Below are 27,914 nucleotides of genomic sequence, written 5' to 3'. Positions count from 1 at the left end.
TTGCTTGCACCACAAGGAATCCACCATTTTTCAAAATAAATGAGATGGTTTTTATAAATCCACAATTTAGGTTTCTCTCTCTCTCTCTCTCTCGGTAAAACTAAACCAAATTTTCTATTCTAGATGACAAGATTTGCACCTAATAGCAGAGAGCCAGAGAACGTGACTAAAGTTTTTTCTACCCTACTTTACAAATGTAGAGTTACAATGCTTGGTGTCATGGGCTGAACACTTAACAGACAATGAAGGGCCTTGTGGTACTTATAGCAACTAGCTTAACTAGTCAATCGAAAATATTTCTTGTTTTCACCACATTAACAAATTCAGAACCGTTGAATATATCATGTTTTCACCACATGAATGAATTCACAACTGTCAAATACAAAGTAAGAGGAATAGTAAACAAGCATGTGTGGAAAAATGAGTCACGCAGTAAAGCGTGAACCATAAAGCAATGCAATTCATTGTTCATACCTTTGTAGGCAACACATGTTTAGGCAAATCATAGAATAAAACCTACACTACCATTTACATGATGGTAACCTATCTCCTGTACAGAAGACAACCAGTCATAGGCAAATCCCTAAGCTTGGGTCTTGGCATTCACCCTTACTTATGCGGTTGACGACCTTATAGACCTTGACTATGTACTCTTCAACTTTATCCACGAAATGTTCTATGTCTTCCATTGACATCAAGCTGATTTTTTCATCTTTGAGGCACTTCCACTTCACTAAGAACTTGTGCTACTTCTTCCTTGGTGATTTGACCTCTCTTTGTGCAAGAGGTGGTCCTCAAGTAATCCTCCGCAAACTTGCGATAGTATTTGGCGAGTCCAATAAAAGGAACACAACTCGTTGATTGTCCTTAGGATCTTGCAATCTTGAATCACTCTCATCTTTTCTATATCCATCTGAATAAATTTTTCAACCACATGACAAAGGAATTTGATAGTCCTTTGAGCGAAGAGCACTTCTCTTTCTTCACATAAAAGCTGTCAACAACTTTTGTAGATGCTTTTCATGTTCCTCTAGATTAGAACTGTGGGCAAGAATGTTATGCAAGTAGTCTTAGGTTCTTCACCATCTACTATGTAGTAGACTTACCATAGCTCAAGTTTGGTGAAGTACTTGGCATGACTTTGCTGATCAAATAAATCAGAAATAAGTGGAATGGGGTACTTTTTGTGCACAATCACTTAGTTGAGCGTGTGGTAATCCACACATCTATATGCCCCCGTCACGTTTCCTCTGAAACAATACGAGTGCCTTAGACAGTACTTTGGAAGGGTTGTATATCACCCGTTTCCAATAACTCATCAAGTTGCCTCCTCAATTATTTAATTCTGGAGGCACCATCAATATGACTCTTTAGCAAGAGGCTTTACCCTTGGTAACAACTTGATTCTCATGCTTTGTGCCTCATTGTAGAGGCAAGTCTTGTGGTAGCTTATCCAACATCACAACTTTATGTTTTCCCAACACATTTTGGATGGCAGTAGGCACTCACTCTTGTCCTACATCTTCATTCATCACACAACAGGTAAGATATATTGGCCCACCCATTCTCAATCTGCTCCTAAGTTGTATGGCTGAAAAAACTTCTTACTAGCCCATTTCTCCAGAATTGCTTGCCTATATAAGGGTGACTCCCATTAGGAAAAGGGAACTGGCCAACGACATCGGTACCGCCTTAGTAATTCCATTCCAAGTATCACTTGGAAATCATCCATTGAAACAGTTGTGAAAGCATGGAGATAGTGGATACAATGATCAGAAGGAAAATTAACCTAATCTACCTTCAAGAGAAAAAAGGAGTAGGGGAGAAACCTAGAGAAATTAAAAAATTTCCAACTTTGGTGCACTAGAAAAGATCAACATAAAAAGAGGGTGGGAATCGTTGTAGACAAAGACTTAAAAGATAATGTGGTAGACATTAAAAAATTAGGGGATAGGATCATGAAAGTAAAGATAGCTTTAGGTCTAGAGATAGTAAATGTCATTAGAGCATATACTTCCTAACCAGGCTTAGCAGAAAAAATTAAAAGACAAGTTTGGGATGATATGGATAGTATTATCCAAGGGATACAAGGTCTGAAAAAATATCTCATAGCTGATTTAAATGGTCACATTGGGAAGGACAATGTAGATTATGAGAGAGGATTCATAGAGGCCATGGATATGGAGATAAAAATGTTGTTGGTGAGATAGTTTTATATTTTTCTATGCCTACAATTAGGTTATAGTAAATACCTTCTTTATGAAAAGAGAAGAACACTTAATAATTTTCAAGAGTGGGCATAATGGAAATCAAATAAATTTCTTCTTAACTAGGAAGGGGGATGGTCTATCATCTAAGGATCGTAAAGTTATCCTAGGTGAAAGTTTGACAATGCAACATAGAGTCCTAACATTAGATATATAAAGAGAGAGTACTACATAAACCAAGATGTCCAAAAAGTTATTAAGACTAAAAAAATCTAGTATAAAACATGGGAAAATTGTATGAATATAGAAAACCTTGAAAAATATAAAGAGGCAAGTGCAAATTCAAAAAAAAAAAGAAAAATAAAAAAGAAAAGAAAAGGAGAAGGCCATTGGTGAAGCTAAACAGAAAGCTTTTTATACTTTATTTACTTAAAACTAGATACAAAAGAAGGAGAAAGAGATCCTAATAAATTTTCTAGAGCTAGAGAAAGAAAATGCAAAGATTTACGTAATGTAAAACGTATCAAGGATGACAACAATAATGTATTAACTAAAGAAGAAGACATAAAAGAGAGGTGGTGGAGATACTTTAAGGCGATATTCAAAATTGTAATAGCTATCATAGAATTAAGATTATGAGTCATATGATGAAACTATCGGAAAGGGTAATTGAACAAAGAATAGACTACAAATAGGAGTTTCAGAGAATTAATTTGGTTTTATGCCTAGGAGATCGACAACAGAAGCTATATATTTCTTAAGAAGATTAATGAAAAGGTATAGGGAAAAGAAAAGGGACTTGCATATGGTTTTTATTTACCTTAACAACGGCTATGATACAAGTACCTAAGGAAAGTTCTTTGGTGGGTGTTAAGAAGCTTAATATACATTGTTGGCCCACAACCTAATAGCTTAAGCTTTTAGGTAAAGTGGTAATGATATTAGAGTTGGTTACCAGGAGGTCCTAGGTTCTAGTTTTGTTGCCTACATCTAAATAAAAAAAATATTATATTCTTTATAATGGGTGTTATCTATCATGTGTTTATCTCTTCATGTGTTGTTGGGCAGCATGTACAAAGTGGGGGAGGGGGAGTGTTAAAGTTGATATACATGATTTCCCCACAAACTAATAGCTTAAGCTTTTTGGTAAATTGGTAATCTAATAGTGGATTTTAGAAAAAGAATGGATTACGCAGTAGATATTTTGAGGTCATTAAGGATATGTATGATAAGAGTAATGACTAGCGTTAGGAGTCAGGACTGTAGGAGGTAAGTATAGAGAATTTCCAATCATAATAAGTGTACATCAAGGTTCTACCTTGATGTTAAGGTAAATGAGTGGTACAACATTAAAATATAAATTAAAGAACGAACATATATGCAATAAACTAGGCATGACACTAGTCGGAGAAAAGATAAGGAAGGGGTGCCATAGATGCTTTGGGCATTTAAAATGCAGGCCAAGCAGCAGTCTTGTGAGGGGGGGGGGGGGGGGAGTGGATTAGTTATTGTTGCTGGTAGTAAAAGAGGGAGGGGTAGACCTAAAATAACCTGGAATGAGGTCATGAGGAAAGACTTAATAGCTCTTAAATTAGTTGAGGAAAATTCCCTCGGCTAGGTGAATTGGTAAAAAGGGATTCATGTCGCTGACCCCATCTAGCTGGACTTAAGGCTTGTTTTTCTATCATAAATTGCTTAGACTGAGAATATTTATTTAATTTTAATGGGAAAAATTTAGTATGTCCCTTTAGAATTAAGATGGCTGCTAATAAAGAAGAATTAAGTGAGCTATTATTCCAGTTGCCAAGGATTTTATAGTAGTGATTCCCTCGGTTAGGTGATTGGTAAAAAGGGATTCATGTCGCTGACCCCATCTAGCTGGACTTAAGGCTTTTTTTTTTTATCATAAATTGCTTAGACTGAGAATATTTATATTACTTAAATGGCAAAAAATTAGTATGTCGTTTTAGAATTAAGATGGCTGCTAATGGAGAAGAATTAAGTGAGCAATATTTCCAGTTGGCAAGGATTTTATAGTAGTGTTTCCTTGGGACATGATGGTGCATTAAGGACATCTGAACTAAGCTCCATACTTCTGTTCGAAATCAAACTGCTAGAAAATACTTTCTAATGCATGTAGAACCTTCTCCAGAAATCTTGGTGAAGGGGAGGAAACTAACGTTATGATTGATGGTATGATGTCTACTTATCTAAGAGCACTATAGGGCCATAGGCCACCTTTGTCCTCTTTCACCTTCATTCAAAGTCAATTATGTATCTAAGGAAGGATCCCCATGAGGGGGATCTCACTGCATTCTTTGAAAGTAGTAGAAGGTGTTTGTGCAAAATGAGTTACCCTTGTCTTTGGCTGCAATTGAATAGGGTGACAGAGTTGTGGAATTTTGACGATACAAAATTTCCTTCAGCTCAAAATAAAATGTATTTCCCTTGACTTAAAATAAAATGTGTGGTCACTTTTGGCATAGTAAAAGTGGGTGCAATGTTAATCTATCCATGAAGTGTTGTAAGTTAAAAACACACACGTACACATGTCCAAAACTTATAATACGCCATATAATATATGTTATGATACATTTTTTCTTTAATCTAACTTGACAAAAAGAAAAGAAGGAAAAAATACATAGATTTTAGTGTATCTTGTGATACACAATACGATAAACTATTCACATTATTCACCTAATTAGAAAACTTGTTGCTATGAACCCTTTGTTTCTCTTTTTTCTATTCTTTTTATTTATTTTATTTTATTTTCTCTCTAGGAATGAGCTTTAAAAAGCTACATATGAGTTCTGAGTCCTTTGAAAAAAGGTATGTGCTATTGGATATTGAGACCAAAAATGTGTTTGTTGCAATTTTTCTTAATCTCACAAAGACTAAGGTATTCTCTTTTTTTTTTTTTTGGGGGGGGGGGGGTAGGGATAACTGTTGCTTCCAATTTATTTACTTTTTAATGATATAAAACTAAGCATATTTATATATGTTTTTGAAAGTCAAAGGGTCTATTAGGCACAAATTTGTGCAATTTAAGGAAGCTTTGGTAATCGACTCTTTGGCAAATAAAGGTTAGTTGTCCTGTTGAAAAACGAAGACTAGGATAGGAGTTTCATTGAAAATAAAAAAGTCCCTTTACTAATAAAAAAATTATATAGGGCTTTTTTTTTCACTTGTTCGTAAGATTTCGAGCAGCTCTTTCAACTGCCGCCTAATCACCCAACATGCTCAAGAATTGAGATTCCACCAATTTCTCTATTCGTTGCTAATCCTTTTGGGCTTCCTCAGTTAATTTTATTGTACTTGTATGATATTTAATTTAGAAATGGATATATTAATTATTAAACTGAGATCAATGTTGTTAGCAAAAGGATTGCCCCCTTTATTACAAAGGGCCGATTATGGAGGAAGTCTTGTTGTGCCTGTTTTCTTATCTTTGTTTGGGGATGGAGATCCCAATGTTGGGAGCCTGCATAATGGAAACAGAATGGCTGCATCTGGAGGAGCTGGGGTTAGCTTGAGGTTCTTATTACTTTGTTTAGTTGAGGACTAGTCCCCATCGGATACTCATATAATGATGTGAAGAAAATGATGTTTTAGGTGAAATAATTGGTTTGCATGAGCTGCTTTATTTTGGTATTTCAAAGGGCGTGGTCAATTTTTTTTTGTTTTTTTTAAGGGGGGGCGGGGGGCGGAGGGTAAATAGGCTATTCCTTATTTTAAGCCTTGAAGTCTGCATTTTTAATGGTGTGCATATCAAGTTTTTCTTCTTTCCTAGATGATTTTCCACTCTAAAATACTGTCTAGCACATCTCTTATTTGGTTTGCATCCATATGTTTAATATTTTGTCTCTTTCTATGAACAAAGTAGGCTTTCGTGCACATTAGCTAAATTTATTAATTTATTTTTCCTCAATTTAGACTAGTTTATGGGATCTTCTAAATGAATTGGTGGACTGAAATTATTTTTTGTTCATGTTTACAGCAGCAGTTGTATTTGCCCCAATGTAAGGAAAAGTGTGGTCTCTTCTTTTCCACACTATGCTCACTCTGGTATTGTTGGGGCTGCTCGGGATCTTTTTATGCAAATTGATGGCAATCCTGGAGATAATGGTATGAACAAGATCTTTTTCTCCCTACACGGTTTAGAATGTTAAGACAAATTGTTCATCACAAAATTACCACTAAACAATAAATTCCAAGCAAGTCACAAATTGCAATGAATGTTCAAAAACATGGTACATTATTATTCTAAGCACTAAATATAGCTATCAAAAGTTTTAATTCTATTAAAAGAGTTTAGTAAGGTGGAGAACCTAACACAATAATTGATTCCCCTCTAGTAATATTATAACTTAGCAACATCATAATGACCCCAGTTCTTTTACTAACTCATGCATGCTAACATATTGTAATAACAAAAAGTAACATGTAAGAACCTCCCATAGGCACCCCTGAAGGTTTAGCTAACAAATTGGCTAGTTGGTTCTTTTGGAGGTCCACGCTAGGCATGGGTTACACAATAGAAAGTAGCCCATCTCCCATCTTATACCCCTTTCTTACCCTTCCCAGGATTCAAATTTGACACCTCCATCATAGAAGTTCCTAGCTTTAATCAGTGGATGTCTCTTGGGGGAAACCTAGTTGGTACCTTGATTCCGTATTAGTGGTTGTCGTAAGCTTCTGCTTAAGCTTATTCCAAACAAAATATCAACCTGAATACGTTTTATATTCATGAAAAAGTGGATTTTAGGCAATATGAATAGCAGCTTGATTACCACACATCAACTCCGTGAGTAGGGAATGTGGAAAACCAAGTTCTTCTAGCATGTCCTTCAGCCAAACATTTAATATGTTGTATGGGTATGGATGATAGCCCTATACTCAGACTTAGTGCTTGACTATGCGATCAACACTTGACTATGCGATTAGTTTGTATCTACCTTTCTAGTATATCAAGTTACCATCAACAAATGGGTAGTGAGTCTTCTCTTAAAGGGTGACCTAGCCTAATTTGCATTGGTCTATCCTTGAACATGAGTCTGATCCCATACTATACAAGTGTTCTCTCCTCAATGCACCATTCAAGTATTGTCATATACGGATGACATCGCAAATGACTTGTTTGGGGGAGATTCAAGGAATTAACTCATAATATTTGTTGCGAAAGATATGTTTATTTGAGTGACTGTGAGACTGCTTAACTTCCGAACAAGTCACCCATGTCTAGCGACTAAGGATCTATGGTTGTCAAAAACCTTGGAACCCAATAACCTATTACCGTCCCAAAGATCCAAGACATACTTCCTCTGTGATAGGATGATCCTTATATGAGATTTGGATACTTCTATGCCCCAGAAGTATTTCAACAATTCTTGAAACTTCGTTTACAAAAAACGCCTCAGGTGGCATGTACCACTTTTATCTTAGCCAACAATAAAAATATCACCCACATACACAACTAGCAAAATACTACTAGCAGCAATGTGTTTGTGGAATATAGAGTGATGCATCACACATCTTTGAAGGCCAAAATTGAGCATTATTGCACCGAACCTACCAAACCATGCTATAAGAGATTGCTTTAGACCTTATTAGGAAATAAGCTCCTTTTGAAAACTAGATTGTAGAAAAAATGTCCTTTACATCCTACTAATGCAAACAAAGATAGGGTGGTGTCTAAGAGATAAAATGATGAATCAATGTAACTTTAGGATTTAGGAACCGGGGAGAATGTGTTAGTATCCATATATCTAAGTATACCCATAAGCTACAAGGCCTTTTGGTGAGGCACTAAACCATCATGATTGACCTTTATGGTGTGCACCCATTAACGTCCGACGACATACTTGTCAGTATCCACAACAAAATTATTAGTAGGTTGTGGCACAAGCTCCCAAGTATCATTTTCGTGTAATGCATGCATCTATTCATCCATTGCAACTTTGCCTAGAATAGGTGATAAAAGGTTATAATGAACAAAGTTAGAGGTCGGCTTGATATCGTGGGAGGCATTAGGCAAAGAAACTAATTTGCACAACTTTAGGCTCAAGAGGAAAATGTCATTGGAGTTGGTGTTGTATTTACACCTACAAGTCAAGATGGTCCAAGTGACTAGGACTCAACCAAGATTAAGACTCAGGAGAATGACTAAGCAGAGATAATTAGCCTAAATAAGGAGTACTAGGTGGAGAAAAGGACTCGTCAAGATCAGCAAGACTCATGTAGACTCAAAGAAGGTAGCATTATCAAAGATAAAGAAATGATGCAAAGTAGGATTGTTACAGTGATGCGTTTTTTGAGTTGGCCCAAAAAAACACCCAAGGGCACGTAGATCCAAATTAACAACTCAGATCCATCCCTTAAAGAGTTATTGATGGAGAAATAATACCCAAATAAATGATAAGGTAATGGGAACAATGGAGTACCAGGGAAGAGAATAGATTATGATGTTTTAACACCAAGGACAAAGTGATAAGGGGAGGCACTATTGAGCATTTCTCTGACATTCATATGATATGATTAGGTGCAAGTGACTTAAAGGATATTTCTCTTTTTTCTCTTTGCAACTCCATTTTGTTGTGATGTGAGTGCACAAGACGAGTGTTGAATCATTCCGTATTAGTTATATGGGTAGTCAATTAGGTGCTGAAGTTCTAAGTATTTTGAGGGTATTAAATTGAGTCTTTATTTTGGATTAATAGCATAAAAGATATTAAAATCCCGGAAAGATTGTTAAATAAATCCAAGTTACCCTTGAGTAGTCATCAATAAATGCAACAAAATATATCAAACTTTGACACAACGTGATTGAGACTGACCCTATCTCAAACCGAACTCTGATATGACATGACTGAGACTGCCCTAAATATCAGTATGGAATAAAGTAAAGGTGCTGCCATTTATTGACTCTAGAAGCAAATGGAATTTGATGCTGCTTTCCCAATTGACAAGACTCACACTTCAAACTAGACATATAACTCAAGTAAAGAACCAACTGTTAACTTGAAGTTGAAGGATGGCTGAGATGAGGCTGGATTTGAAGTGGCGTGGCACAGGTGGCATAAGGAGATAGTGACTCAAAGTATCTCTCTGATCTCACATCCTTCTCCAATTGCCTTTCTTTCCTTTGAAGCCTGAATGCATAAAAAGAAAGAAGGTTAGGGAAGAATTCGTTGATTCCGAAATCTTGCTAAAAGACGTGAAATTAAAGAAGGATCTAGGAATGTAGGGATTACCATCCTTATTCCCGTAAAGTGAGGTAAGTTTTAGTTTTGAAAAGATAATGGAAACAAGGGATGCAATAGGAGATGCTTGTTGTGATGCTTGATACTACGGGAACTTTGAATACTCTTCCTTTGATGCAGGTATGGCATGCTGCTCTCCAATAGTCGAACCAGTAGGGGTGGAACTTTTGATGGCTATATTGGTGACATGTAAGGGTCTACCATTTCTTCCTCCATTATTACTCCAACAACCGCAGGAATGTCTGTTGCTACTCGATTGATTGTTGGAGCTACAATTTGTGACAAATGCAGACTTCTTGAAACCAGAACTTGGGAAACTCAAACTAGAAGTTGCAATGAATGCCGGAGGAGGCACAAAGTGTATGAGAGTAAACATCAACAAAATAAGGTAGTTCTGCCCTATTGAGAATCTGATATTAGAATTGTTCAGATTTGGGTTTCATACCTGCTAGGCTTTAAAGAATTATCATCTGTTCTGTCTTGAATCTCACGGGTGTCAGTCGTTATGGGCTGCACAATGTTGACTTCCTCGTACATACACTTCATCTCAGTGAAATACGCAGTGACACTTCTATCTCCCTGTGTAATTGGAAATACTCAAGGGAAAGATTGTACATACATGCTAGGTTACTAGAATATAGAAGTTTGACACTGTCCTAATTCTCCTGACACACATCAAGCCGCATTCACATTCATACAATCTGAGATTTCATTGTGTTCCACAAAAGTGAGGCAATGAACGCATCTCCTTGAATCCATATCTCTTTACACTTGTTGTCTCTAGGTCTAGATTGAAATAGGTGTTTGGAGTTGCCTAAGCCTATTAAATAGATCTCAATAGCCTTACCTGTGCAAATAATTATTTCATTCAATTTGTCAGTTGTGATTTGCAGAAACAATGAAGGAATCCAACTTTTGGGATTCATGGACTGTATCCCAACAAACAGAAACATGACCAAGATTGAACAACATAAACAATCACACCAATGGATTGAATCTCAAACACAATGACAGCGATTGCTCCAGCACCTAATGGCCTCGACTGCCACTAGCAATCAGACTTTGGAGGTACAAACCACTCATTAAGCACCCAATTAACTGCGAGCAAGCAATCATAACTAATGTAACTTTCGGCTAGGTATCATAGCAATCGACTTGTGATCATGGTCTACAGGAGGATTGAAGCCATGAGGAGTCATATTGGATAAAAAACACGCTTCTACGGAGCCTCATATGTCAGTGAATGGTGTTGGAGGCTTGGAGCTGTCGGCCTGCGATCAGGGTGTGAGGGTGCTTGGGGGCACTGCTAGCAACGATCTTTCTGGCACCTACAGTGGGCACTGTCCGTAGGCAACTATTGTGTTGGCTTTCAAAAAATTGCAGGTATCTTGTGGTTCTGATCTGGCAGTGTCATCCAGCAATTTTCCAGCAAATGCTGCAGTTGGTTTGGATCTGCCATGGTGTCGACAGCTCTCCTAGGGTGATAGATAGCATAGGCTGAGGGATTTAGGGTTTGGTTTGATGGTGATAGTGGCTCTCTAGTCTTTTAGGTTATGGGACAATGCTTTGATACCATTTTAATAGGGTTTAGTAAATTGGAAAACTTAACACGGTGTCAGTTGTAATTTGCAGAAATTGATAAGGGAATCAAACTTTTGGGATTCATAGACTGTATCCCAACAAACAAAAACATGACCAACAATGAACAAGATAAACAATCACATCAATGGATTGAATCTCAAACACAATGACATAGTGATTGCTCCTGCAATGGCCTCGACTAACACTGGCAATCAGACTTTGGAGGTATCAACCACTCATTAACAGTGCACTCAATTGACTGTGAGCAAACCAAAAAGAATGTAACTTCAAAAATGTAATTTGGGCTAGAAATCATTGCAACCGACTTGGTACCTCCAATGGTCTGCAGGAGAATGCAAGCCATGAGGAATCATATTGGATAAAAAACACACTTCTATGAAGCCTCATACGCCAGTGATTGGTGTTGGAACTGTCAACCTGCAATCAGTGTGTGAGGCGCAGGGGGGAGGGGGCCACTGCCAGCAATGATCTTTCTGGCACCTACAATGGGCACTCTCTGGGGCAACTATTGTGTTGGTTTTCAAAAAATTGCGGGGATCTTGTGGTTCTGATCTGGCAGTTCTTCCAGCAATTTTTCAGTGACTGCTGCAGTTGGTTTGGATCTTCCATGGTGTTGACAGCCCTCCTAGGGTGATAAATAGCATAGGCTGAGGAATTTAGGGTTTGCTTTGGAGGTGATAATGGCTGTCTAGTATTTTAGGTTTTGGTTAATAGGATTTTAGTAAATTGGAAAACTTAAAACAGTGAAACATCCCCTCTCTATTTATAATATATCTCATATGCGCCATAATGAACATCATTTTTGTACTAATTGATGCTCATTAATAGACGATAATAGCACTATTGAATAATTGAATAGAATGGAATAGTGATAGGTCTCTCTACCTCTACTTATAATATATGTGAAGTACATGTCAATGACCATAATACCCTTGCTAACTCACACTTACCAACATAACACTAGCACAATCTGATAATGCTAAATGACCAAAATAACCATTAACACTCCCCCCGCAAGTTGGAGCATATATACCATTTGCTCCTACCTTGTTACAAATGAATTCAACATGAGCATCACCCAAAGCTTTAGTGAATAAATCAACAAGCTGCAAATTAGACTTCAAGAGTGGTTGTCATGAGCTCCTACACAAGTTTCTCCTGAAAAAAGTGGCAATCAACTTAAATGGGTTTCATCTGCTTATGAAAACTAGGTTGGAGGCAATATGAATAGCAGCTTGTTTATCACACATCGACTCTATAGACTGAGACTATGGAAAACCTAGTTCTTCTAATATGTTCTTCAACCAAACAAGTTCATATGTTGCCTTGACCTTGTACTCTAATTTAGCACTTGACTCGGCCACCATAGTTCGTTTCTTACTCTTTCTAGAAACCAAATTACCACCAACAACGATATAGTATCTGGTTGTGGATCTTCTGTTCACACAATCTCTCTCTCTCTCTCTCTCTGAATATGAGTGTGACCTCAATCTTGATATATGAGACCTCTCCTAGGGGCACCTTAAGATATCTCTAGATGTGAATTACTGCATCCTGATGACTTTTTTTCGGAGAATCAAGAAAATAACTCACTATACTTATTGCGAAAGATATATCCGGTCAAGTGATTGCGAGATAATTCAATTTTCCAACAAGTCTCTGACACCGTCTAGGGTCAAGCAACAAATCATCCACATTGGCACTAACTAATAGGATCTGCAAGTGTATCAATAGGTTTGGATCCCAACAGCCCAATCTCATTTAAAAGATCAAGAAAATACTTCCTCTGTGACACGATGGTTCCTATATGAGATCTCGATACTTTTATACCCAAAAAGTACTTCAATGGTATTAATCCTTCGTCTGAAACTTATTTTGTATGAAATGTTTTAGGCCTCGATTGCTTTGGTCAACATCACCAGTAATCACAATATCATCCACATAGACAATAAGATGAATCTAGTCGAATGGAGTATAAAGATAAAATACAAAGTGATCTATTGCACATTGTCAGAGGCCAAACTCTAGTACTACAACACTGAATCAACTAAACCATGCTCTGAGACTGTTTTAAACCATATAATGATTTCTTGAGTTGACATAATTGGCCTGACTCCACTTGAGTAACAAACTCAAGTAGTTCCTCCATTTAGATCTCTTCTTGAAGATTAGCATGTAGGAAGGCATTCCTCACATCTAACTAATGCAGTGGCAGTGATAAGTGGTGGCTAAGGAAATGAAGAAATGCATAAAGGCAAGTTTGGAGACCAGGGAGAATATGTTTGAATAATCCAAATCATACACTTAAGTATGCCCCTTGGCAACAAGGTGGGCCTTCAGTTGAGCCATGGAATCATCTGGATTGACCTTCACGGTATACACCCCATGACAACCAACCATAGACTTATCAAGAGGAAGAGGTACCAACTCCCAAGTATCATTGTCTTATATAGTGCATCCATCTCTTCAATTACTGGAGACCTTCGCCTAGAATGGGACAAGGCTTCAAAAATAGATTTGGAAGATTGACGATAGATAGAGTACTAATGAAACAATACGGGTATTAAGAAATCATAACAAAAAAATTAGAGATTAGATGTTGGGTACAAGTGCATTTACCTTTTCAAACATCAATAGCATGATCAATCTAGAGAAATAGGAGACTAGAGGCTTAGAAGTGGAAGATTGAGGAAGCTCACCTCCCTTGAGTTGCGATGCGTATACCTACAAATTGGGACGATCCAAGCGATGAGGAGTCAAACTGGATGAAGATGTAGGAGGAATCGTACAATTGCAAATTGGGTGATTCAAGCATGATGACTCAAAATGGATGAAGATGTAGGAGGGTTGGGTTGGAGATAATAGGTTAGGATCTAGAAGGCTAGGTAGAGGAAGGGACTCATCAAGGTCAAGAAAACTCAAGGAATCAGAATAGTATGGTGTGAACTTAGGAAAGGTGACATTAGTATAGAAAATTATTGATGTAAAGCAGGACTACAACATCAATATCCCTTTTGAGTACAAGAATAGCCTCTGTAAATACATTTGATAGCACAAGGATCTGACTTCTTTGTTCCTAGACTTAATGGATGGACAAAGGATAGACAATCGAATAGATGAGAAGGAAGTGAGAACAAAGGAGCCTTAGGGAATACAACTGAATTTTGGTATTTTTACCACCAAGGATGGAGGATGGCATTTTATCCATGAGAGAGGAAGCACTGAGCACGATATCACTTCAAAAAACTTTGGGGACATTTATTTGATACAATAGGGTTTGAATGACTTCAAGAATATGTTTTTTATTCTACTCTGCAACTCCATTCTGTTGTGGAGTGTGGGCACATGATGATTGATGGATCGTACTCGAGTTATTCATATAGTTCGTGAATTGAGTACTGAAGTACTCCTTAGCATTATCACTATGAAGTATCCTAAATGTCATCAAATTGAGTCCCAATTTGAGAACAAGAGGCACAAAAGATAATTAACGGCTCAGAATGGTCTTTCATTACATAACTCATTTTGGAGTAGTCGTGGACAAATGTAACAAAGTACCAACCCCCCCCCCCCCCCCAAAACTTTGACACGACATGACTAGGACCTCAAACATTAGAATGGACTAACATGAAAAGGCTAACCACCCGTTTCTTGACTTGCAAATAGAAGGAACACAATGATGCTTTCCTAGTTGACGAGACTCACACTCAAGATTAGACATAGAACTCAAAGTATGAACTAGTTGTTTTAACTTGTCTAATGATGGATGACCAAGGTGGCAATGGATTTGATGTGGTGTAGCAACAAAACCATAGGCAATCAGAGGAGAAAGTGACTCAAAGTGGTAAAGTCCACCATCCTAACGTCTTGTGTCGATTGTCTTCCTTGTCTTTAGATCCTAGAAAGAAGGTTACAAAACAATTTATTTACTTTTTAGTTTTACTAGCAGACATTAGATTGAAGGGGGATTTTGGAATATACAGAAGAGAAAAAAGAGATGGAGAGAGTTGGATTTACTATTTATCTCCTTAATTATAGCAGTGGATAAATCAACAAGGGCAACTTCACTTAGATTTTTAGCATAATGGAGGGCAAGAAAGAAGGTTTTGACACTTCTCACATGGTTAGTAGCTGGTCTATAACCCAAGGACTGGTGTGGTAGATGGTAGATGACATACAAACTGTAGGATTACCTTTATAAGTGAAAGATGCAACGTGATTAGATGCTTGTTGGGATGCCTGATATTGCAGGAACCTTGAATGCTCCCCTGAGATACTTATAGTATGTTGGTCACCTGAGCAAGACACTGAGGAGGGAAACACTATTGGGATTTAGGGACTCCATCCCAACTCACAGACAACTTCGATACAGTAGCAAATTACAAATACACACTAAACAACATGCTTTTGGAATTCACAGACTCCATCCCAGATCACACAACCTTCGATAACTGGAGGAAACCATGAGCACATGATGAATGAATCACTATCACAGCAAGCACCACTGTTTCAGCCACAATAAACTCAATAAACATTGACAAACAGCTTCAGGAAGTATCAAACAATCACTCTCTACGTGCTGCACATGAGCAACTAAAAAAGGTGAGATTTTTGGACAAAAGACATACAAAAACTTCAATAATATGTTTATACAGGGATTCAAACAATGCAGGCCAGAAACAAGCCTGAAATAATCTTCACGTGCTGGCATGTGGGGTTGTCCCTGCCTGCTTCGATCAGTGTCTGGGAGGAGCTGTGGTAATGGGATTTTAGTGGGGACGGGTCGACAATGTCTGTGGGTGGCTATGATCTTGGTTTTGCACAACCCTGCCTGCTTCAATCAGTGTCTGGGAGGAGCTGTGGTAATGGGATTTTGGTGGGGACGGGTCGACAATGTCTGTGGGTGGCTATGATCTTGGTTTTGCATGATCTATAGGGGTTTTTGTGTACCTGAACTGGCAGTGTCATCCAAAATCTTTCTGGAGACTGCTGTGTCTTCCAGCAGCTACTGGCTGTTTTTCAGGCCTATGATCATGCTGGAAATTCCCCTATAATGGTAGACATGCAGCAGATTTAGGGTTTTAGCTTCAATGTTGATGGTGGCCATAGCAATTAGCAATGGAAGACCTAATCACAGTGATAGGTCTTTCCCTCTGTTTATAATATATGTCAAGTACATGCCAATAACCATAATACCCTTACAAACTCAACACTTATCAACATAACACTAGCACAAACTAATATTGTTAAATGACCAAAATAACCATTAACAAGCACAAAGTAACTGGTAAGAAATTCAACTGCTAGTTCTGGTAATGCAAGTCTATGTTTTTAAAATTCTTAATAGCATTATCTATTATAAATGTATTTTTTAGTGTTCAACTCCATAACATAAGGATTCAGTCGTACAGTTGAAAGATAGCCTATAAAGTTGAGGGAATGATTGGATAATTGGTTTACATAGATGCTCTATGTTGGTATCACACATAAAACTGACATTGCAAAAAATTGATGTGGTAATATTTCCATTATTCATCATAATAGGCATCTCTTTTGAAGCCACAATTATTTTCCTTGGTTATACACACACACACACACACACACATACTGGAAATCACCGCAGATGCTCACTCATCTTATATATCCTGATTACAGTATCATTGTTATCCTTGTGCACGTGAAAACTCTCTAGTCGGCCTTCTGTTATCAAACCGCAACTTGTGTACTCTGGGCATATTTATATGTTCAACTAGGCCTTTGCTTACTTCTCCCTTTTGTGGATTTGCAATTTAAAAGGGGATTCTGAAAAGTCTTGTGAATCAGGTGGATTCCTTTCCTCATTGATGGGAGTTGGATGTGAATGTGAAGGGTATAATATTCGCATAGTGGGTCATTCATTAGGAGGTGCAATTGGTGCATTGCTAGGACTGAGGGTAAGAAATTGTTCACTTGAAGGTGTATGTTCTTCAGATATTCATACTGCCTTTTATTTGGTTGACATCAACGCAAGTGCTTAATTTTTACTGCTGTATGTGTGCCAATCTGTACCGATAGAATTTCTAACTGACCTTATTCTACTATGGTTTTATGTGATGAGTACATGACCTATATTTATGCTACCATCCTGGAAACCATTTTGTGAATTTGTCATTTATTCTGCCTGCAAAGCTTAGCATATTTTCCTTAGCCTAAAAAACTGATAGGTAAATGCATTGGAGCTTGGTGTCTAAATTGATTTATGGTCTACTTTGTGGCATAATAACTTGGTCTTAAATTTCCAATAAACTGTTGAAATTTCCGCTTTTTGTCACCCTCGAAATTGAATGGCAGTCAATTTCCATCAAAACGTCAACAAATCATCCAAAATTTATTGAAACCTCAAAACTTAAGCAAAACTTATCAAAAATTTAACTATAAAATGAAGTTTCCTTGGAATTCAAATGTGAGATTTAAAAATAAAAGTGGAATTTTTCTCTTAGTTTATTTAGTTTTTATTTTTTATTTATTGAAACTGAAGATTATTACAAGGGATGAATTATATAAATAATTGAAGCTAGTTGTTAGCAATGACAATTTATTTAACCTTTCTTTATTAGTATAAAAAGTAATGGATTTCATTTGTATTAAATGAATATGTTTGACACAAATATTATATTATAGCTACTGCACCTCATACAGAACATACCTGTCATTGAGGTATTTAATTTATTATATATTGGTTCTAAAACTTGCATTATTTTTTCTATTAAGCATTTCTAGAGTTTCATAAAAGAATTCATTGCTTTACTACTAATTTCATTATTTTTAAAATCAAAACTGAAATTGAATTTGAATTGTACTTTTCAAGGTTTGAAATTTTAGTTGAAATCAAAATTTAGGACCTTACATGATAGAGCAGTACTAGAAGGGGTTTTGCAGCTTATGTATTTTAAGAATAAGTTTGTTTGTCCATTGTTTTGCATTTTTGAGGGTGCATTTTCTTCCACCAAAAAATTGTTGCACTTTCTCAAAGAAAATTGGTTGGAGGTTGGACACTTTCCATCTGGATTTTTGGGGTACAGTGTTCTCTTAATATCCCCAAAAAGTTGTTCCTAAAACTGATGAGGATTAGTTATGGTCAAATATCATTTCAGCAAAGTGTTCAATTGACAATAACAGTGACTGAATCCCAGATATTTTTCTTTTATTCATTTATTTCTTTCTTTCTTTTTCTTTGTTCATGAGGAATTCTTCCTCTTTTTCCCTGCAGTTATATGGAAGATACCCAAACTTACATGTGTATACATATGGGTCCCTTCCATGTGTGGATTCAGTCATAGCAGATGCTTCTTCAAAATTTGTTACAAGGTAACCGTAAGCACTATTATTGGGTGCATGCATCTACTTGCATATGTTTTCTTGTTCACTCACCTTATTCAAAAGGAGCTTGAACTTTCTGCAGCATTGTATACCACAATGAATTTTCTGCGCGTCTTTCAGTGAGATCAATCTTAAGGCTTCGTGCTGCTGCAATTAAGGCACTATCCGAAGATAGCAGAACCGATACAGCCATGATTTTTAGACTTGCACGGCGTTTTCTATATGTTAGCAAGTTAGAAGGATCTACAATCGAGGAAAAGGATCCAGCTTCGGATTTACATTCTGCAACTGTTGAGGACATGCACCTTGACGCATTTAAGCGTCCATTTCCAGATGGTACAAAATGATCTCTGAAATTCTTATATGATTTATTGTGCATTCAGTAATACATAAATGTCACATTCACTTGTGTAATTTTGGAGGCAGAGAGGCTGAGGACTTCCACTCCTAGGGTACAAGATGAAGAGTTTTCCATTTGGAAAGAGGCTGACATGAAAGATAGTTCTGACTACATTGATTCTGATGATTCACTGGATGAATTCACCAATCCCTTTCATGAAACTGCTGCAAATGTTATTTCATTTGATAATCCAGTCTCTCAGTTCATGGAAGCTGTTCCATCATCTGGAAATGGCTCAGCTGGGGATCCCATAGAGATGTTTCTACCAGGCCTTATCGTTCATATAGTACCACAGGAGAGAAGTTTTCATATGCATCTGTGGAGAGGCTGGAGAGTCCAAGAGCATGCACAAGGTTACAAAGCTTACATAGTGAACAGAGAAAACTTCAAAGATATCATTGTGTCACCTTCTATGTTCCTTGACCATCTCCCTTGGAGGTATCTCAACAAGCTTTTTCTTTCATGGTTGATTAATCCTTTTGTTGGTTAGTGATTGGTGAAGGTAATTTTTTGTGATCCCAGTTTTGACAAAATATTTATTTGTTTCAGATGTCACTATGCTATGCAGAAAGTATTGGAGAATCGAACTGTCCACAGTTTGCTTGATGTACCTCAATTGGTGTGAATTCTTGGGTGGGTCTTCCATTAGTTCAATGATATTCAAAACATGGGGGTCTCCTGTTTGGTTCCTTCAAGTGCAGCAGTTTATTCTCTGCTATTCTGGGTGGAGCTGTGAGCCTAAAATTCAGGCAATGTGGCCAAAGAGATTGCTAAAAATTGCAGATTAGCCGTTGTCTGAGCTCCAGTGCCTCATGTATTCCGGAATATAGAAAACATCTGTATAGTTGTACAGTCAATTAGCTGCTCAATGCATTACATGTATAAAAATTTCTTGTTATTCTCTTGGTAGAGTCCTGCTGCTCTTTGTGAAGGAAAAGGTGAGTGAATCTTCTTGGGAGTAAGCAATTTTGTTTTATGATTTTCTCTAGAATTTAATTTGCATGTAGATGTAAAAAACATATTATTATCCCCCCATCAAATCATGAGATTGCAATGATAGACGTGCTATTTAGGCAGGTTTGCTGAACTCATGAGTTCTGATTAAATTGTTTGCTGGAATTATTTATTATTTATATAGCTTTGTACGTACTTCTAGGGACTTCCATGTTGAGCATCCAAGTGACTAGACACTTAATAGGTTTGTGTTTTCACTTATTACTTGAAGTCGTTTTTCTGCTGATAGTGCCTATTATGGTAGGATTAAATTACACAGTTCAATCTTAATGGGATCATAGGATGTTTTATTGGTGACAAAGTTGTTGAGATTTGCTCAAGGAGTCTTATTTCAAATTCAAAATTCAACTTGATATTTGAGCCAATCCATAAAAACACATTGGATAGCCTTTGGGAAGTGTTCTGACAACTTAGTGAGAAGGGTTGATCCTGGTATCAACATCTTCACAGGTGATTTGGGTTTGCTAGTTTGAACAGTTGCCTCGGTCTGAGTTTTCTGAATGGTGGTGTCTTCATAATGCTATGAAGTTATTTCACTGGACCTTTTCATCTTCTTTGATTTAAAAAAATCTGGTCTAGGGAGGTTTGATGTTAGATCTAAGAGTTTTTTCTTCAGTTTGCTTGGTTTGATCAACTTGGAACAATATAGTCTTCATGATGCCCAGTTGGTTTTTTGGGCGTTTAGGGATCTTTTTTCATGTTTTCTGGGTGTAACTATAACTCTGCTGCAATTCTTTTGTGTTGGTATCTTTGATTCCGGTTGCTCAGAGCTTCTTTTCTGATTTAGTAAGCTGAGAGCATTTCTGTGCTCATTGATATTGGTTTGTGGGATCCTCTGATTTTTTTTGAAGGACATTTCTCCCCTTCTACTTCCTTTATTGTGCATGGACACTGTCATTTCTACCAGTGTGAGTGTATTGGGATGAGTTTTGTAGGGACTCTTGGAAATACCATCTTCTGATTCAAGAACATGAATGGATATAATTATTTAGCTTGGCCAGTCTTGTTTGTTGTAGTGGCCTGTACAGTTGCCTCACAGGAGTAAATAAGAAGCCAAAGGAGTTGGATTGTCAGTGGGTTTCAGAAACGTCTTTGTTAGTTTGAAATTGGTCCACATATCGAGGTTGGAATGGGATCAGGTGTTTTCACGTCTCACCATAGTGCCTGGTTTGTCTTGATTTCCAATTGATGAACAAGAAGGAAAATGGAACTATTGGATTTTGTGACTTGCCCCCGGCTACGTGTCCTTTGGACCCTTTGCCCGTCACGTGTGGAAGCAAGCTTACTGCAATCAAACAGTGATAAGAGATATTTTCCCTGCATGTTAATGGAAAAATTTGGATCCCTCTGGCTCAGACTTATTCATAGATCGGTAATGACGTTTGACCTTATGAATTCAGAAATAAGATTTGGGAGGCTTGTAAAAAGAAATGACAACTTCTCAGTTATGCAGAGTTATGTTCTTTATGGCAAAAATTAATATTTAGAGTTTCAGCCCAAGTACACTGATGATGTTGCAATATTTTAGAAGATGATAAAGAGAGTGATTCTCTTGCAGGGCTTAACATGGAGTATGACCCAATGTTTGCTATGTTCTTGGTCATGCCTTCTTTTCCACTCCATGGCAAGCATATGCCGGTTTGGTAAGAGGGGAGTCAGGGATGTGCTATGTTTTCTATACGTGACCTTAATCAGTTGTTACTCCTCAAGGGGAACAAACATTGGTTATGCACACCTCTTGAGGATCATTTGATGCGGGGCTATTGTTAAGAGGGGAGTCAGGGATGTGTTATGTTACATTGTTCTATACATGACCTTAATCAGTTGTTACTTCTCAAGGGGAAAAAACTTTGGTTATGCATGCCTCTTAAGGAGCATTTGATGTGGGGCTATTGTGGGAAGGAAGAGTAGGCACACTAAGAGCATCGTTGGGTTGTTGTACAAAGGTTTGTGATGACCGCAGTTGTAAGGTGCAGTCATATCCCCACCTTTTTGAGACTTCATAAGCTCACTCATGCTCCCAAAATGGCGAAGCTCCGTCACTTTCTCAAAAAGAGGTGCCAACTTGGCCATCTTACGGAAGGACTTACGTTTCTTCTGATAGTCCTTCCCATGTTGTTACTTCCAACATTGCTTACATAGGCAATATATGCATTGCATTTCTCATCCTCTACTCCCTGGACCATAGATTGGGGAGCTACTAATTTCACAACTAGTTCATTTGATTTCTTTATGCTTATATAGTATATGGTGTGTAGTCTTTTGTCCGAGGCAAAGTTCTGTTCTTCGTTATTCACCTATATTACTTTCTTTTGCACTGCTTGTTCCTAATTTCTACACTAACATACTTTTTTCTTTTAGTCATATCACCCAATCTTTGAGTTGCTTTGTGCAACTTTCTTTTCTGACCATTGTGTTTCTCAGGACCTGGAGAAGAGGAAAACCATGGACAGTAGCAGGGCACATGGTGGTCTATATTTGCTGGACATTGGTCATCCTTGATTAGAGGCAACTGGAGCACGTTAAGTGCTTGAACAGAACATCACCCTGGCATTGGTGATGTGGGCATCCTTGTTTTAGTGCGCGAGACAAATTGTTTCCTATTTTTATCTGTGATGCTTGTGAGTGTGCAAAGCATAAACTCTATGAAGCTTGCGTACAAATACAGTGCTGGGTACAGATTGAGCCTATTTGTAATTTTAAAATAATTAGAGCGGGATTTTATGTTCATGGGTTAGAAAATATGGCCTTGAGGCCTTATTTCCAAAGGCAAACATGAAATCTAAAGGCTGTCTCTTTGTGCTGAGTCAGGGTGATCCAATGAAGCCTTCTCTTCATGCGAACTTTGTGACTCTCTCTCTCTCTCTCTCTCTCTCTCAGTGGCACTCTATCACTCGTGTTGGAATTGAAGTTTCTGGAGCTTTACTTTTTTAATATTTTCTAAGTGTATTTATAGATTTTTCTTATTGTTATATTGGCTTAAAATTTATAGGTCAAGACACTAACTTCTCCTGAGCTTTGGCAAAAGACACAAACTTTCATTGAAGTTTTAAAAATTCTAGGGACTTTCGTGAGGTTTTCGGAATTTTAGGGACATCTTTTGAGGTTTGTCAAAAAGAGAAACCGTTTCTTATATTTTTCAAAATAATGAGCTTTTTGATGAAGAAATTTGTATCTTTTTGGGGAAGGTTTGATATTTTTTAAATCTTATGAAAGATTAGTCATGAAAATTTTTGAAATTTCAATGGAGATTTCTGTTTTTTTTATCCAAATTTATATCAACTCTGCATCTTTATCGGTCACTTAACAGGCCCTCCATGTAGAAAAAGTATTTGATTCTATAGATGCGCTTTTTCATGAAATCTAAAGAATTTTTTCTTGGATGGGACATCTTTAAGTGGGAAATTGATGGTGTGGAAGATTGATGCTACTCTCAGTGATGTCAATGCGAGGGGAAAGGAACAAACAACCAGTTCCATATCCTGTCTCTTCAAGTAGGAAGTTTATGGAGACCTAATTATTAGTGATGTCAACTCTGCAATGGTAATACTGCAAGTTTGCTCTGCTTTTGTACCAAACTCCACCTTAATAAAATTTCCTATTATGATTACTTGTGTCTCATTCCCAAAATGCTTTTTATCTCATTGTTCTTCTGTTACTATTACTTAGGGTTGGAAGAAGTAGCTACAAGTCCAGATTGGAAGGATGCCATGTCCAAAGAAATGAAAACTTTGAAGAAAAATGGCACCTAGAGTCAAATCTCTCTTGAAAAAAAAAAAGAAAAAAAAATTAGTGGGATGTGGATGGGTATTTACAACGAATACAAAATAATAAAGAGAGACAATGCAAGCCTTCTTTTCAAGGACACATATAACAATTGCAAGTCATGAACAAAGTTTTGCTACTGTTTTCAAAAATGAATTTCATCTGTTCCTTTCTCAAACCTACATATGTGGGAGCTTTGTGTATAAGATTGTCCCTTTTAAAAAAATAAAATTAAAAAAAATTCTTATATATTGCAACCCTGGGATGAAAACTAACAATTGGGTGAAGAATGCCTTTCTAAATGGGTATCTAGAAGTTTATATGAGATTACTCTAGGTTTTTCATCCTTTGCAACTGAAAAAAATGTATGTGGACATATTGAAGCTACAATTTAGATGAAATCATGCATATCCTATGCTTATGAAAGTAAAATTATCGTTTAAATTTTGTGTGGATGATGTAGTGATAAAAAAAATAATGATGTGGAAGCATCTTGATCAATGGCTAAATAATTTGAAGTCAAAAACCGGGGTACACTATATTACTTTAAGAGATGCGAGTAGTTGAATTTAGCAAATGGATATTATTTTCTTATGGAATTTTGTTCTTGATCTTTTTGAAGAAGTGAGCATGAAAGGTAGTAAACATGTAGATTCTGAGCATGTTGATTGGGGTGGGGGTGAATTTAAAAATTTTGCTTGTTTAAATTCTTTTCAATCAAATTAGTTCAAATACTATAATGAGAATTATGGAAATAATGATAGTCACTTTTTGATCAAATAAATCTTAACCTAAATGAAAATATCAAAAATTAAAAGAAAAATTAGTGAAAGTAAAGTTTTTCACTAGCCAGTCAACAAATCCATTTGGGTGGTTAACGAGCCTCTTTCCCTCTACCTCTATTGTTTGATGCCACTAATAAGCAGTTGACCAGCCCGTTTAGGCAGTCAATTAGCCCAAACAAAACTTAAAATTTTGAGTTGCCTTTTTATGATTGGCTAGAAAATTTGGGTATGCCCATGTGTCTCAATAATGCCACATGTCAAACAATGACATTGTAATTGATGGTTGGTAGTCATTGATAGATTTTTTTTTGAATTTGAATTTTCAAAGTTCAAATTCAAAAGTGTTTTCCCTCCATTATATTGAAGGTCTATGAAAGGACCTTTTAAGGAAAATAAATGGGCAGGTCCGGCGCCGGGGGGGGGGGGTATTCTGAGTTTTACAAGGAGTTCACATTGAGGATTTGCTTGAAGGAAAGAAAGTGGAAAATTCATTTCTCATCAATTTGAGTGGCAATATTTGAGGAGTGATTTGAAAGAGATGGGTCTTCAACTTGACCCATATAGTTGGTTTTTTCATCAAGGTCAATGCTTAACCCTTCTCTTTCTTAATTTTTATTCATTTCCATGAATTGTTGAATGCAAGATGAGTTGTGGCATTTGAATATTTATGATTAGATTTGTTATGTTTTTTTTTTTTGTTTTTTGTCATCATTTCATGTTAACAGCATATTAGTGATGTTAGTGTGTTTTTACTTTGATTCCATGAAAAAAACATGTTAACTTTTTGAGTGCAATCTCTATTTTGATGCTGACAAAGTATTTGTATCTTACATATGTTTTTAAGTGCTTGAGCAAGTTCACATTTTAGCACACATAGGGAAAGGGATGTTTGCCTTACAAGGCTTAAAATCTTGTTTTGATAATAACAAATAAGATGACCTTAACATATTTGGTTAAGTGATGATGTTTCAAGAACCAAATGTTAGAAAGCTCAATGGAAATGTAAAAACAAGTGGTTTAAGCAAAAAGAATGTTAAAGCTCAAAGATTGGCAAAAAGCATGAAAGCTTAATGTTTGAAAGATTATGGAAGCGTAAAGAACCAAATGTTAGAAAGCTCAATGGAAATGTACAAACAAGTGGTTTAAGCAAAAAGGATGTTAAAGCTCAAAGATTGGCAAAAAGCATGAAAGCTTAATTTTTGAAAGATTATGGAAGCGTAAAGAACCAAATGTTAGAAAGCTCAATGGAAATGTAAAAGCAAGTGGTTTAAGCAAAAAAAATGTTAAAGCTCAAAGATTGGCAAAAAGCATGAAAGCTTAAAGTTTGAAAGATTATGGAAGCGTAAAGAACCAAATGTTAGAAAGCTCAATGGAAATATACAAGCAAGTGGTTCAAGAAAAAAGGATGTTAAAGTTCAAAGATTGGCAAAAAGCATGAAAGCTTAAAGTTTGAAAAATTATGGAAGCGCAAATTATGTTTAAAGCTCAAAGAAAGGACTCAAAGTAAGGACATACATGAAGACTACAAGTGCTAAAGAATTTAGAGTCTTAAGGAGGTCTTTATATAAATACTTCAAGTAAAGCTCAATAAAAAATGAATTGAAGCTCTTTAGGATACATTAAAATCTTAAGAAACAATTTTTCAAAGACCTTGAAATATATTTTCTAAAGTTAAAAATAATGAAGGTCTCAAATGAAAAGAGTTTTCAAAGTCAAAACCTCAAAAAACAACGTTTTTGAAAGCTCAGGCACCTGCCCAAAACTCTCAGACGAGTGCCTATATTTGTTTCTTAAGAACTAGCAGATAGAAAGGTGTCAGGCGTCTGCCTATGTTTTGATAAACGACTACCAGTATTCTAGCTTTTAGAAATAACTGTAACAGACACCTGCCTTATCGTGCCAGGCGACTGCCACTCAAAGGAACTTTAAAAATACCAACAGGAAGATTTTTAAATTTGGTTTCTTGGGCTCCAATTCTTTTGCAAACTTGACCAACACTCCAAGTAAACTTGGGGAGCAAGGAATTAACTTTTTAAACTCTATAAATAGCTCCCAAGACAAGGATTTTTAATCACCAAGAAATATTTTTAGCAATCTAATACTCTCAAGTGCTTTCAACTCTCTAAAGCTTACTTGCTCACATCTTGCTGCTTCCACTACTGAGTTCTTGCTGATCTTCACACTGAAATTGTGCTTTCAAAGTCTGAATCTTTCCATCAAAAGAATATTAATTCGGTGATAAAATTTCATTGAGCTTCAATTTCTTTATATTGAATTTACATTGAAGTATATTGTGCCGATTGTTGTACTAACCTACTCTATGTGAGAGTGTCATTGTACACAGAGGTTACCTATTGTTTCTTGTAGTTTCTTTGATGATTCTAGTAGGTTGTTGGATCATTGACTAAGTGTGGGGTATCACTTGGAGAGGTGCAGTTCTATCCTATTGAAGGAGTGACCGAGCGTGGGGTATCGCTTGGAGAGGCATTGCTTTAGCCTACTTAAGGAGTGTTTAAGTGTGGGGTATCACTTGTAAAAGGTTTTTTACTCCCGGAAAGGAATGGTATAGTGGAATCCTTTGGTGGTATTGGCCAAAGGCGAGGAAGTAGGCTAGGGATAAGCCGAACCTCGTAAAAAACGTGGTGTCACTGTCTTTCCTTACTTTCTTTAAATTTCAGCAAATATTAACTGCGTGGTTGTGTTTTAATTTTTGATCATAAACACTGCGTGGATTGGATATTAAATAAACTAAATATTAATTTGATTTTGGGATTTGTGGAATCCAAAAGGAAGTACGTTAGTTGATCTATACAAATTGTGGAAACCATAAGGAAGTACGTTGATTAATTCAACACCCAAGACTTATTAACTGAAAGTTTATTTTATGTCTAAATTCTTGGAAAGAGTGTTGGATTTCATATTGTGTTTCATATTAAGAGAAAGAAAATAATTTCATTCAAATACAAGGCTTGCAATTACTCACGGGGCTGCCAAAAATTCTCAAAAACTAAAATTCCACAAGTGCTGCAAATTGTGGTTGATTGGGTATTTTTGATTGGTTAATTTGAGTTATTAATTGATTGATTATTTAGATAAGTTTTTTTTTTTTTTTTTTTAAACTTGGGGTGTGTTTAGTTTTGGTTTGTGAATTGATTGAATTAAAAAGTTGTGTGTTTGATAAAACAAGTAATTCAAGAATCCATGAGAGGAATTAAAATTTTAATAACCCAATCCACCCCCCTCTTGGGATAACTCCTTAACTTTCAATTAGTATCCGGGAGGTGTTATAACAAATCTTAATTAGAAGCTATATAAAGATCTAGATGACACACATAGGAGTAGCTCCCTTTGGAGAGGGTCAATCCTCAACTAGGCCTCCCATCTTTTGTGGTTTAAATTACACATTTTGAAAACAACGTATGAGAATCTATCTTCAAAAAATGGATTGGAAGGTTTGGAAGGTTGTCACACATGGTGACTTGATTCCTAAAAAACTTGTAAATGGAAAAGAAGTGCCCAAAGA

At 36.6% G+C, this 27,914-nt stretch overlaps 1 protein-coding gene across 2 annotated transcripts in view; it reads left to right on the top strand.

Annotated features, from left to right (window-relative positions):
• Positions 1-22,684, top strand: part of LOC131152103 (uncharacterized) — an 88,788-nt gene extending 66,104 nt beyond the window's left edge. Inside the window, exons 9-15 of one of the 2 annotated variants that reach the window (XR_009135845.1) lie at positions 6,205-6,332; positions 16,892-17,001; positions 18,318-18,415; positions 18,510-18,763; positions 18,854-19,265; positions 19,377-19,765; positions 22,266-22,684. Coding sequence is in view for 1 of the 2 variants with exons in the window: in XM_058103747.1 (XP_057959730.1) it covers positions 6,205-6,332; positions 16,892-17,001; positions 18,318-18,415; positions 18,510-18,763; positions 18,854-19,265; positions 19,377-19,452 (1,078 nt within the window). In the remaining variant the exon portion in view is untranslated. Of the gene's footprint in view, positions 1-6,204; positions 6,333-16,891; positions 17,002-18,317; positions 18,416-18,509; positions 18,764-18,853; positions 19,266-19,376; positions 19,915-22,265 lie in introns of those variants that run through there. The other variant, XM_058103747.1, reaches the window with a different exon arrangement.
• Positions 22,685-27,914: the final 5,230 nt, after the last annotated feature.

The sequence above is a fragment of the Malania oleifera genome, chromosome 3, assembly GCF_029873635.1.
Source record: "Malania oleifera isolate guangnan ecotype guangnan chromosome 3, ASM2987363v1, whole genome shotgun sequence".
NCBI classification, from domain to species: Eukaryota; Viridiplantae; Streptophyta; class Magnoliopsida; order Santalales; family Ximeniaceae; genus Malania; species Malania oleifera.
The sequence above is the reverse complement of the archived record's forward strand: the minus strand, read 5'-3'. Positions and strand labels throughout refer to the sequence as shown.